General features: G+C 43.3%; 1 protein-coding gene across 4 annotated transcripts in view; it reads right to left on the bottom strand.

Annotated features, from left to right (window-relative positions):
- Positions 1 to 1,451: 1,451 nt before the first annotated feature.
- Positions 1,452 to 13,339, bottom strand: part of LOC117728173 (semaphorin-4B-like) — a 41,842-nt gene continuing 29,954 nt past the window's right edge. For all 4 annotated transcript variants that reach the window (XM_034528958.1, XM_034528968.1, XM_034528949.1 and 1 more), the window contains 7 exons: positions 9,545 to 9,726; positions 8,939 to 9,089; positions 8,208 to 8,418; positions 7,919 to 8,034; positions 6,869 to 7,026; positions 6,262 to 6,353; positions 1,452 to 5,611 (listed from right to left, as the gene is read on the bottom strand). In XM_034528958.1, coding sequence (XP_034384849.1) covers positions 4,839 to 5,611; positions 6,262 to 6,353; positions 6,869 to 7,026; positions 7,919 to 8,034; positions 8,208 to 8,418; positions 8,939 to 9,089; positions 9,545 to 9,726 — 1,683 coding nt within the window. In that variant the 3' untranslated portion in view covers positions 1,452 to 4,838. The remainder of the gene's footprint in view (positions 5,612 to 6,261; positions 6,354 to 6,868; positions 7,027 to 7,918; positions 8,035 to 8,207; positions 8,419 to 8,938; positions 9,090 to 9,544; positions 9,727 to 13,339) is intronic.

Genomic DNA, 13,339 nt, shown 5'->3' with positions numbered 1-13,339 from the left:
CACCGAGCAACCGAGACACACACAAAAGTGATCTGACGGTGGGAGCGATTTTGCCACTTTTTTTAACTTCATGCTAATTGAGCCTCTAATTGAGACTCTAATTGAGAACGCTTCCAACAGTCCAAGACTGAACCAGAAAAAATAAACTTCACCTTTTACAGCTATAACCATAAATGATGTCTTACCGTTGCTGTTTTGTGATCATATAGGGTATGTCAACGCTGCTAATGGCTACGCCGATGTTTTCAGGGTCTGATCCAACCGTCTGCATTCACTTGCACGGCGCGGAGGTCCATTTGCACTCCTCCAGCATCGACCAGCGTCTCCTCTGCTGCCTTACCTGTGAAGACACGGTCTGTGTCTCCTTGTGGTACTGTACTCTTCCTTCAGGCATTGGCCTTCAATATAGACATGATCTGTCCTCATAGAGCAATAGGTTATGGTTTTTCTCTAAATGGGAACATGTATAGGGGTCTGATTGATTGCTTTTTTCTAAATAAAAACTGTAAAAAATAGTTTCAGTTTCCTGGGAAAATTTCAATTGGCACAGAAACCCAATAATGCACCCAAATTTACCAATTAGAAGATTCCGCCCTAACATGCCTCTACTGAAGCCTCGGCCACTTTGCTTGGCTCCACTCTATTAGCGTCAGACAGGGAGAGTTCAGATCTTCTCACATGGTCTACAGAAGGTTTTGGGCTGCAACTCTATTAATCCAAAAGGGATACTAACAATTACAGCTTATATTTATGCCGTGTTACACCATACACCTATCCTTGGGACTAAACCGCACATAACAGCATAAAATGGACTGACGCACGTGCATGTGTCAAAACATGTATTTTATTAATTTATCTTAAAAAATTAAAATAAAGTGCTTTTTATGTACAATATAATAAAAACAACAGTCACAATCTCAATGATACAAAAAAATACAGTTCACAATGTTATTTGTACACAACAAATACAAAAAAAAAGAAGGAAATCATGCAGGCAAGACCACATTTGTCTAATAGTTATTCAGTCCACTAAGCTTTATGGTGTTCAGTATGCTGAGGCAATGCTGTTGGTGCGTCTCATGGCTGAGCCGATATGGAGGATTTGGAGCTGGCTTGCATTTTACTGCAGCACTACATTGTGCAGCACAAAGGATTAATTACCTCGATGGTGTCATTTCTTTGTAGTTTGACCGTTTGACTAAAATCCTAGAAAGATGTTGCGATGGATACCTACTTTAGCCATTTTTAAGAAAATAGACAGCGGTAGATGTTCTACAAAATATGTAATAGTTGGCTACATTCATGTCCAGTCCAGTCCAGTATGTTGGATTACTGAGGAGCCACTCAAAATGAAGCATCAATCACCATGGCATTATTTGCTTTTAAATGAAAAGCTAGTGTATATGTGTGTATATATATATATATATATATATATATATATTCATAGCATTTACCTTTTTTGGCATTATTAACTGTGAAGGTCAAATGGTACTGAAACGTCTAAATTTACTACAAATATATCATTCTTAAATATGGACCTCTTCAGAAACAGGTTTCCCATGTGCACAGTATCGCTTCTGACGGAAGCAAAAACTGCAGAATGATACAGGATTTTGATCAGCTCCCAGTCTCACTGTACTGGTGGCTTGGGTGTATCTGTAAATCTACTGTTTGACCCGTGTTGTGGAGAGAAGTGTGCCCATGCAGGGCTACAATCACGCCTGCTACCACATCACTGTTGGGTAGTGTACGATGTGGCATGCGGCTAAAGGCAGAACAACTTGACACCTAAAGGCATTTTGAAAATACGTCGTGAGGTTATCCACCAAGCATCTGAAGCAGGGTCTCCTCCAGAGACATGTTATGGTCTAGAAAACAACAATGGTGGCAAACAATGCTATTGCACCAAGGCTTTTAGAGTCTTATTTATTCGGGTCATCTTATACTCTTGTTTATTTGGTTAGTCTCAGCAGACAAGATTAAAGCAATGGGTAGGCCTTTTGGGGAAATACACTTATTTGTGTCTAGCAACAGGAGAAGTCTTCCAGAGAATCTTGCCAGCTGCTGCAGGTACCTTCAAATTAAGCGAGCAGTCATAAGTGGCACCGCTTTTCTCATTTAACTCTTCGCTGGAACATGAATAAGCATATTTCCTCCAAGATCAAACCACCCCTGTAATTCAGCTTGGCATGAAAATAAAAACAAGATGCCCCTCCTGCTTGGACATGCTTGATAAAAACCAGCCAACATGATGAGACATGTGCCGTGCTCTGTGCACAATTTGAAATGTATGCTGGAGTCGGCAGTAAAGCACTATGAAAACTAAATATCAGCAGTGTTCACTCTCTAGTTTCAAGACTATCTCTACAACACATCTTGCACAAGGTCCCTTGAAAAAACACACAATATTAAGCACAGATACTGTATATATATACACACACACACGCACACGCACACGCACTCACACAACAAAAAATAAAGAAAACAAGGAAACACTGATCACTGTTGCGCAGTATGCGGTGCACGGTGTCAACTTGTAGCGGTTACATAGCATTACATCCTCTGCTTAGTGTTGGAAAGAGCTACGCATTTATTCTGTAGGACACTGGAATATACTGTATACTGTAGGCGTACTTGATCAATACAGTGAGTTGGTGATGTATTCCAAGACACGTGGTGCCATATTGTCCCTATGGCTGTGTAAATGTCTCACTCCGAGTTACACGACACCATCGGCTTCCTACTTCTTTGGGAATTTCTGCTTGCTAAGTCTCAAAAGTTGAAGCAATGTGGGTGCAAGTGTGTGTTCATAATGGCTACACTGGTCCCTGCAAGAGCAGATTTCAAAAAAAAAAAAAGAAGTATTTCCCTCAGCAACCACACCTTCCGTTTCTCAGTAGTTGCATTTCTTTAAGAGTACGAGCGGATTTTTACCGACGTGCTCAAAACCCTGATTACTTGTGCTTTCACGTTAACGTCGCAATGACATCTGAGTGAGTGTGGGCATCAATGCATGTAAGAGACGTCGCCTGGTGGGGGAGGGTTATGTCGAGCTGATACAGCACTCTGTGCAACTGCATCACTACGTCGTGCAGTCTTAATAAGACGATATGACATACCATCTCTCCACTGCAGTGGCAGTTGTTATTGGTTGTTCTGGGACTTTTTAGCACTCAAATTAACCAAATAGTTTGTGTTTTTAGCGCTTAATAGTTTCAAACCTGGTTGTACCGGTTTCTTTCAGTGTATACTAAGAAGGTATTAGACTCCTTTAAGAGTGGCTGAAGGAGAACTGGAATATTTTCTCACCACAAGATACGTTTTCACATAAAGTAACCTCCATGCCATATCCTTTGAAAGTCAATTACTTTTGGCCCAACACAAACAGTCTTTGTTATGAGCTAACAGTCTGAATAGAAATGTCCAACCTTGCGCTTCACATTTGTTTATTATTTGTGCCATTTTACCTTCGTGAAACCCACCTCGGGGCCCGTGTGCTCTTGGACAGTGATCAATGCTATTGCAACGCATGGGAGTGGTCACAACAGAATGGCACTATTGCATTTAGATCGAACAAATCGAGTCGTTTTTGTCTTTTGGCACAGTGCACAGGAGGATTTCGGGGCTGTCCTGATGATGGGAGGAGTGGACGTCACCTTTTTTTCTTTCTTTCTTTCTTCTTGTCTCTCAGTGCTTGTAATGTCCACCTTGACTGACATAATCTGAGGTCATCTTTCCATATTCGCCTCAAAAACAGGGTCAACGGTGTTATCATGGTACCTGCAGGTCAATACTGACGTACAGGGCTGTCTCAGACGAGCAGAGATGTGGAGCGACGGCTTCCCGAAATTGTCCGTGGTGCAGTGACGTGTGAATGACACCTTTGAACAGCAATATACATTCAGGAGGTAAATGTCAGTATTTAGGCCCTGGACATATGATCACATTTTTTGATCATCTTTCTTTCAATCCTTTTCATTCTTGTTCCTCTGTCTCATCTTTCATCAGCTTGATCCTCATGCAGTCATGACATTTATTCAGCAAAAGGGAACAAATGTGATTCTGACTTGCCTCCATAATGTGTGGGTCATAATGACTATGAAATGCATGTATTATATTCTCCTAAACCTGAACTCTAGGTCACCATGTAGCTGTAGCCTGGTTCTGGTGTGTATACAAAACTGAAGCGTTGCCTCTGTAGCATCCATCTTCTGCAGAGCATCTAAAAAGGTTACACAGGCTCTAACAGGGCTGGGAAACTTATCAATATTTATAATGTATTGTTTATATGATATCATGTGATAGGCATTAACTAGTCATTTTAATATTGGATCTTGCATACCTAAATAGATACTGTGATGAATATAGATATAGGAAGAAGTCTTCTCTTTAAGCTTTTTTTTTCTTCCTCATATTGCCCAGCCCTATGCTCACACACACACACACACACACACACACACACACACACACACACACACACACACACACACACGCACACACACACACACACACACACACTAGTGGCCATGAGGATGACTCAAACAAAGACTGCAATAACTATTCTGAGCAGCTGCCATGGTTGTTGGTCCTGGTTAAAACCAAAGTGGAATGCTGCTTCCTCTTCCCGCCCGATGCAGCAAACCAGAACAACCTCTGGCTATGGAGTGGAAATGATTAAGCGATGTAAATAACCTCTGCACTGATCACAGAACAAAAGATGACGAAAATAAAAGATGTGCTGTGACGTAGAGGGATGTCAGGGTCTCCTCTCCTTTGCTCGGTGGCCTGCATCCTTCATGGAGATACAGGGTGGCCTCTTTTTCGAGAATACTGTGCTCTCAGACAATGGAGTCTTTGATCTCCGAGCCGAGCCTCACTCTGGGCCGAGGGCAGGTCGGGGAGTATTCCACGTGGCTCTCCTTCACGTTAAGCAGCCGCCTGTCGGAGGACTCGGAGAAGCTCTTGCTGTTGTCCGGCGAGGACTCGTGGGTGGGCGTGCTGCAGATGTAGTTGTCATTTAACGTTTGGTAGCCCTTGTGATCAGAAGTGGAGATGGGGATGGTGTTACCGTTGAGGGGCAGGCTCTCAGCAGGCTTTCCCACAATCCTTGGCTTCTTCTGCTGCATGTTGGGGCACTCGCCCTGCTTCAGCATGGACTTCATGTGATCTCGGTTCCTGTAGATGACGAACAAGGAGAATACCACCAGGGAGAACGCCAGCAGGGCGCACACCACAATCAGTTCGTTCCAGTACGTCTTTGTGTGGAGCTGCTCAGAACGAGACTCGCCCGGCAGGATGATGGTCTCCTCGGGCTCAATGTGTGGTGTGCGCGAGTGACCAATCAGGGTGGTGCTTTCCTGGCGGGGCTCCGCCCTCACACAGTAGTTGGCTAACAGCTGTCGGAAACCCTCCTCTTCTGACCAGCACTCGTAGGTCTCCATCCTGTCGGCTTGCGCCACCACGACCAGGTTTCCCTCGGGTGTTGCGTAGAGGAACTGGCTGGCGTCGTCACTGTAACGCCACCTTCTCTGGGCCAAGTTGGAGCGCAGTTTACAAGGCAGGACTCTGAACGTGTTGGCTGGGATTATAATGAGCTTGCATTGGGAGCCACCTACATATAAAAACAACAAAAAAACTATGTTGCTCCAAAGTGCAAACAAATTCAGTTCAAGAAATATTGTACTAGCCTAATTGCATATGGAATAAAACTGTTTTTACTCTCACATCGGTCTGTGAAATATGAACTAGAGCTACGAAACTGTAAGCTTAGCTTAGCAAAAAGAATGGAAATGGAGGGAAGCAGCTAGCCTTGCTTTGTCTTGAGGTAACAACGTCCACCTACCGATACCCAAGCACACTAATACGCTACTTGTTTACGACGACGACGACGATATGACAAAGCAAGGCTAGTCGTTTCCTGTCTTTATGCTAAGCTAACCGTTTCCTGGCTGGAGCTTCATATTTAATGGGTTGTCCATAGGCCTATAAGATTTACATTACATTTTCTATTCTGTATCTCATGCCAAAAAAGCAAGTGATTTAAAAGAGTTGGAGGAGGAGCCATTTATAAGTGGGCAGTAACTACATCACTGCATTAAGTACAGTTTTGAAATATACATGAATTCTTACATACAGAAGCACTCGCTTTGACCTGTCATTATATACATCTGCAACAACATGTGATCGATTCTTCTCTGACTGCTTGATGCTGTCGTGCTGCCGGTGAGGCGACAGATCACGTGACAAAGAGAACACACTCACGAGAAGCTGCAGGTCTGGCAGATCTGGTGCTGGGAAACGTCCTGTTACAAATCGCTGACGTATCGGCCTCCTCCACATCCTGCTGCCAGTGACTGAGACAAAGCATACCAAACACAACAACAGGGTGAGGGATAGCGACTGTAATGAGAGGAACCTTGGATGGGTGCACTCATTTGACTCTCCCGAGGTCTGTCATTGTAACAGCTGTGAGGAGAGCTTCGTCACTATGACTAAAGAGGACAATCTTCTTTTAAAAGCTTCTGTTCAAGCACGTAATGAGGAGCTTTGCATGCTTTTACACACGTTTGTTTTGGGTGCATGTTTACATCCAACTAGGGCTGCAATGGTATGAGATTTTCACCGTACGATAACAGTCACAATTTTAATAGTGGAGGTATACCCAAGGACAGTAAAAAAAAACATACATCCAACAAAATACATTTATACAAGTCTATTAAGGAATGTCAAAAAACATGTCTATTGAAGAAGAAAAAAAAAGATCTATCAAGTGACTAAACAAATACAGCCTGTGAGCTCAGGCAGATGAACAAATTAAAAGTGAATGTTTAGGAATGGGTTAGAGATTTGCGGCGGTGTGATTTCTCACCTGTCAGGTGGAGCCATCCTGACGTCCCGACACAGACGTCCGGTCCAGGCGCAGTACGGGTCTCTGGACAACACGCACTCTCCACAGCTCAGGTAGTTGGAGCAGTTGGCCACAGGAACCTCCACCAGCCCAGAGTTGGACGACACAAACAACAGACCCTGCAGAAGAGAAGAAAAGAAATGCGTGAGAGTCTGCGTGATACAAATTTCGCATCAAAAAGGTCAAAGTGCCAAACAGAACTTCTGCTTTTGGTTACTTATTTCTGATTCAGAAAGGGAAACCATGCTAACACAATTACCTCAGACTAACAGCGGAATAAAACCGAAACAAAGCTTTAACTCTGGCCAGCTGTTCTTTTGCTTGATGCCAGCCAGGGAATTGGATTGTAGTCAAAAACACATGGCAACAACATAAAGTGGTTGCTCCACAACACGGTCTCCATTTGTATTCATTCTTTTGCATCACTTCTCAAACAGTATGTATTATTGTGTAGAAGACATTTTATCCAGAAATGTATGCTAAATGCTATGAATGTGACGTTGATACTGACGTACCGCTCACCCTCGTGTTCCCAAAAGGGCAGTCTATATTGAGGCCATCTACCACTATATTAGATAGGCATCATGTGGATTATGTCTGTCTTTCATATCTCTATTTGGAGCCAAGAATATACACACAAAAATGATCTTGGATTTTTTTAGAATTACATAATCTTAGAGTGCAGTTTGCCTGCTTTGGCCCGGGAGAGGCCGTTATGTAATAAAGAGGGACAGGTAATGAAATTCAGCTCTGGGGAAAATGCCAGAGAGGATCAGAAATACTCTTCCAGACGGTGCCATAACCTAAAGGAAAACTCGACAGAACGGCCACGCTGGAAAGAACATTTCCGCAGCCACCTTGTTCTCCGGTAAATCTAGCTGCTCCACATTATTGGTATAACTTGAAAATGCGTGTGAAAACAGTAAACATGACATCACATATAAACTGACACAAAACCGTATGACAATAATGGTTCTGGGTGTGTCCTGAAATGAAAGAGTTGTGATTTACCCTCTGAGGATCAAGCTCGATGTGTTGCACTGGCTGAGGCTCAGGAAACAGAATCATCTCCTCTATGATGTGCATCTTATCGTTGACATTGATGGCTTTATGGAGCTTTCCATCGTCTGGAAGACACAGAAGACGAGTGGAAGTCACAGTTTGTGGGGGATAAAAGCAACATCTAGTGTTTTAAAATGACAAATGATATTACAAAAGCATACTTTTACTTTTTTCAAAGATTTATGGGAAGACCCACACAATAATAAATCACTTGCTATTGCTGTGTAATGAACTGTACCTGTCCCGATGAAGAGCACGTCGTAGGCCCTCTCCATGCCTTGGATCTTGTGCACGGTGATCTGTGTGTAGCGCACGCTGCGTTTCAACAGCAGGGGAGCGCTGCGGATTACGCTGTCCATCAGGAAGTGGTCCTTGACAAAGTTGAGCACTTTATCAGGCATGTGCAAGGACGACTGGATACCCATTTGCCTGGCGTGGTTGGTCACACACTGTGGGGAATAAATTAGAAATGAAAAATTAATCTCTGCTTATTTAAGTAGACGTGGAAATACAAGAGACAGGATATTGCATTGACCTGTATATACCCTTTATTTACTTATGAATTAAGTTTGGGGTGAGGTATCATTGGAAACTATGGTTATGTACAATCGCAGACCTGGCTGATATGGATGTTTTTATAGTAATCTAGCAGTTATCAGTACTAGTTTTCAGCTTTTAAGCAGTTGTCTAGGGACTTGTGAAGAGTTAAGCGGAACATCATCAAGACATTACTTTTGGAAAATAAAAGGAGAACATCTGCTTTACATCAAGCTCACTAGTTGAACAGCACGGGGGAAATGTTTTGGTGGAGACTAATTTACAATATTTGTCCGTATGAAGACAAAACTGCTATTTGTGATGGGTACAATTTTTTTTAACCCATTTCGAGTAGAGAAATACTTGTTGAATGAACAGATGCACAGAGTGACGCAAAATAAGTTGAATTGTATAGTTTCCGGAGCCACTCACCGCTCCCGGCCGTGGTTCTGGCACAGGGTGGTTGTATGTGTACCACTGCTGAGTCTCCCGGTTGACCTCTCGGTAGCGCCCGCTGAAGGCTCTCTCCACCTGTGCCATGGTGAAAGCGCACACGGCCGAGCTGCCCGACGCTCCTTTGTACCTGTGAACACAGACGCAACTCAAGATCCCCGTGGCTGATGGCATGTTACCATTATTTTACCCAATACGTCCTTTTTGCAGCTGTCATTTTATTCAGGAAACTGGAGCAGCAACTCCTCAGTGAAGAACAGTTGTTGAGTGGGCGCCTGAATGATCTACATATTAAAACCTTTATTTTGATGAAACATTAATTAGACATTGGGGTTGCATGAACTTGTGTTAGTGTTTAAGCTCACTACAGCTGCTCTAAATTCAAGAGGAGCCAAGTAAGAAAAAGGCAACTTGCCACATTTGAGTGCAGATATTATACAAAAACTGTCTCAAGATGGTGTGTGTGAGCTGTGTTGATTAAAGGGGTCTGTGTATTTGTGCATAAACATGCACACTCAAACTGAAACAGCGCCATGAGTCAGATTCATCCGAGTGCCTCGATGGCACCGTGAAAGCGCTTCTTACCACTGGGAGGTGAAGACGCCGTAGAAGACGGTGCTCTCCCAGCTGTCCCCCATGGGCTTCAGGACAAACATGTCCTGGATGATGTTGAAGGGGAAGCCGTCATCGGGGAGGGAACACAGGAGCTGGGCCTTTAGGAAGGTCGTCCACTTTTTCTGCAGCACCCGTTCGCCGCCTTTATCCCCCTGCAAACAAAGTATGTTCCATTATGTTTCAGAAGGCTTTATGTCGAATGAAACGTTCATTTATTAACACCCTGTTGACAGTTATCCTGAGAAGAAGAACAGAACATGTAATTTACAGGGTGAAGGAAGTACACAACACCCACCGTAGGAAGATCCCCCCCCCAGACATGTTTATTTATATTTATAAATACTACCAATAATAAAACACACTACAAAAAACATCAGTCTCAATTCTTATGCAAATAGTTTTAATTTCCAAATTTGAATTGCTGAACACAAGATGTCTCCTACTTCCTCTCAGTGTACAGTAGAGGCTTCAAGTTGCATATATCATGATGCACACTGAAGCTCTAACATCCAAGATGAGTAACAATAAGCAAAATATTATTTTTTAGTGGAAGCCGTTACATATGCTGCAATATATTAGCGCTCTAGAAAGGTCAGAGAAGACCTGCGGCTGCAATCCTTCCTTTCTGCTTTAGAGGGTGCTGTTGAGGTGACGGAATCTGAAAGTAGTTACTGTGACAGCTATGATCCTTTTTCTTTAGGGAAATTAACTGGACAAATAATCACAACCAACCAAGATTTTATTGTTCTGATGCAAATCCAAGTATTTCAATCCTTTCCTTTGGTGCAGCATATGTGTGGTGCCTTAAAACCAAAACTACAAAAAGGACATTTTGACAATAAAATGTGGGCAACAAAAAAAGTCCACATAGAAGATGCCTCAGCACAAAATACATGTTGCTCTGTGAAGGAGAGGAGATGGTGAAATGGAAAATAAACAATGGCTAATTATTAATTCCAGCTTTGAAACCAGCTTTGGTGGTTCACTTCTCCTCCGAGAGAAAAAAGAGGAACTCAGACCTTTTAAGGCCGTCACTCAATATTCACGTAAACAGTCATCAGACAACTTTGCGAGGGCTAGCAATTATCTAAGAGATTGTAAACACACACCGACAGAAACTCCTCCCAAATACAGCAAGCAAGCTGGAAAACGCAGGAGGAGCAGGAGGAGGAGGAGGAAGAACACAACCAAAACAAGTTGTCGCGCCCAATCTCAAGACAGTTTTCCGGCCTCAGACACAAACTATCTCATCAGCACGGCCTCTGGAAACCCAGAACAACTCCTACATAACAGCCTAAGGAGTGAATCACCCTTGAGGAGATAATAACATGCAAAACTCTCTTCTCCCACTTCCTCCTCTGTGCACTCGAACACACAAACAATCATGTTGCTCAACGACAGCGAGGTGAAACCTCGCGGGACAGACGCGCGCGGCCTGGGAGCCAATTACTCGGCTGTGGTAGTAGCCCGTCGACATAATGAGGAGACCACATTCCTGCTCTCTCAGCTGTTCACCGCTGTTGTTGCTGTGCTCCGCTTGTACTCTCAATAGCATCGACCCCCCCCTACCCCCCCTGATAGCTGTCCTCCAAAAACATACTTGCTCTTTTGTGCTGTATTACATCGCTCTCTCTCCCTCTCATTTTTATCTGAACTTCACGTTTCAGATTCCTCCTGTTTGTCAACCTGAAGTAGAGGAACGAGAAGTAAAGAAAACGGTGCCACACGAGGTTCAGAATCTGCCTGCTTTCCACAGTCCCTCAGTGTGCACACCTGAATAAACACAAGAAAGAGGGAGTGGAAGAAAGGAGGGGGACAGATAGGAGAGAGGGGGAGAAAAAAAAACCTTCGGAAGCAGAATTACTTGGCAAGCCAAAGTAAAACAGTAGTTAGACCTGCATGAAAAAACTGGAAAGGGCTTTGATTTATCTCATCTTACGAGAAACTCGTCCACCTTTAAAAAAGGTAGCGAAATGTGTAGCACAAGACGAACCAACACGTCGGAAATGTTTCAGATTATCAAAATTAAAGCACATTCAAACCACATTTGGCCTTGGCCTGGCACACAGAGAGAAAAGGGAGGACATGTTTTTCTGTCAGTCTGCAAGAGTGTGTTATAGATACTAAAGCACCAGCAGGGAGATGCCTTCATACCTCGCTGTTACCTCAACTCTAATCTTAGTTCAGCACTTTCTGCTCTCTGGAGGAGGACACAGGGCGCGTGTTCAGGTAACTAAAACACATTCTGAGAAAAATAAAAGGTAAATATGGTAGTAGTTGAGGGGCTGGTTTGTCATGGATAATTTCCAATTTTGAAGAAGAGAGATATGAGGAAAAGACACAGAGATGGACAAGTGCATGCCGGTGAAAACAACAGGAAGTTAGTTATTGTAGTTTGGCCCGCTCACCAACATGATCAGCGGCGGCACACCGCTCATGGTGGCAATTATGGTAATTTAAAACCCTCAGAGCTTGATTGCAGCAATTTGTGTCTCCTTCTCTGAGTCATAACTCAGTCAAATCTAAATGCACAGATATGATATGCATATTTGTAGATTCAGTGCGAGTTGCACATTCAGATGTCATTATATCCGATTTCAATCACACATAAACATTCTTAATTATAAAAGTAATCCAGTGATAGTCTTTTGTCCATCCATATGAGCATATTGGAAACAGAAACAGCTGATAGCTAATTTGGCATACTTTATATACAAATGTGCAAAGATGTAAATAAATCCAGGCTTGTTACCATGAAGTTCAAGTTGTAGCCCACAGCGCAACTTACTGAATGCATGGCAACATTATACTTTCTGTTAACATACCCCAAAGCATTATGGGAACTGTAGATACGGGATGGGGAAATTGTGTCTGAGACAGACCACGCTGTCAGTATAATGCAAGTCTCATACGAATAAAGACTGACTGATTACGTTAGCCACCTAACCCCCAGGATATCTCTGATGTTTCCATGGCAACAATCATTGACGTCTGTTTTTTAAAGTAATAATTCAACCATGGAAAATTAGTCCTACTTAAGAACCTACACAGCTTTGTGCGGTCTGAGGTCAATATGTGAATGTCCTATGCATTCATCTCAATACATTGATTTGGGAAGGTTCTGAAGCATTTCTCCAGTTCATTAGGGAACAAACCACCTGCATCAAGTCTGTACTGCCACCGAAAAGCATCTGAAAAGACGTCAGTCAGGAAAAAGAGGGCTGCTGCATTCCAGAGATATAAAGGCGCTTCATAAAGTAGAGAAAGCCATTCTTCTGTCTCTATGGCACGGTTCATCTGCAGCAAGTTGCCACAGTCTGGGGGCCTTTCTGTCAACGATTTCCATATATAGAACCCAGGAGGTGCTCCGCTGGCTGCGGGAGGTGTCGCAGCATCGAGTGCCAGAGCCGAGCAGGACTAAGTCATTAAGCTGTCACTTAAGATTACATGCTGTCCCCACGATTACTCACATTACTGCCTCCATGAACAAGAGACATCAGTCAGGGAGGGGTGCCGAGCGCATGTATATCAGGCAGCCGTTTAATTGATCTGATTCCAGGTGAAAAGGGGTAAAATCTGCCTTTGATTATTCAAGGTGATCGACCAAACTAAACTCTCGAAGAAGAGGGAGGAGGAGGAGGAGGAGGAGGAGGAATGACGTCAGCAGTTTAAATGATGCAAGTAAATTCTGCAGTTGCTCCAGTTTGTGTGCTTTGCCTGCAACAAATACCGGCCATATAGTAGAGTGGACAAAGCATTTCATAT

This window comes from Cyclopterus lumpus, chromosome 3, assembly GCF_009769545.1.
Source record: "Cyclopterus lumpus isolate fCycLum1 chromosome 3, fCycLum1.pri, whole genome shotgun sequence".
NCBI lineage: Eukaryota > Metazoa > Chordata > Actinopteri > Perciformes > Cyclopteridae > Cyclopterus > Cyclopterus lumpus.
The sequence above is the reverse complement of the archived record's forward strand: the minus strand, read 5'-3'. Positions and strand labels throughout refer to the sequence as shown.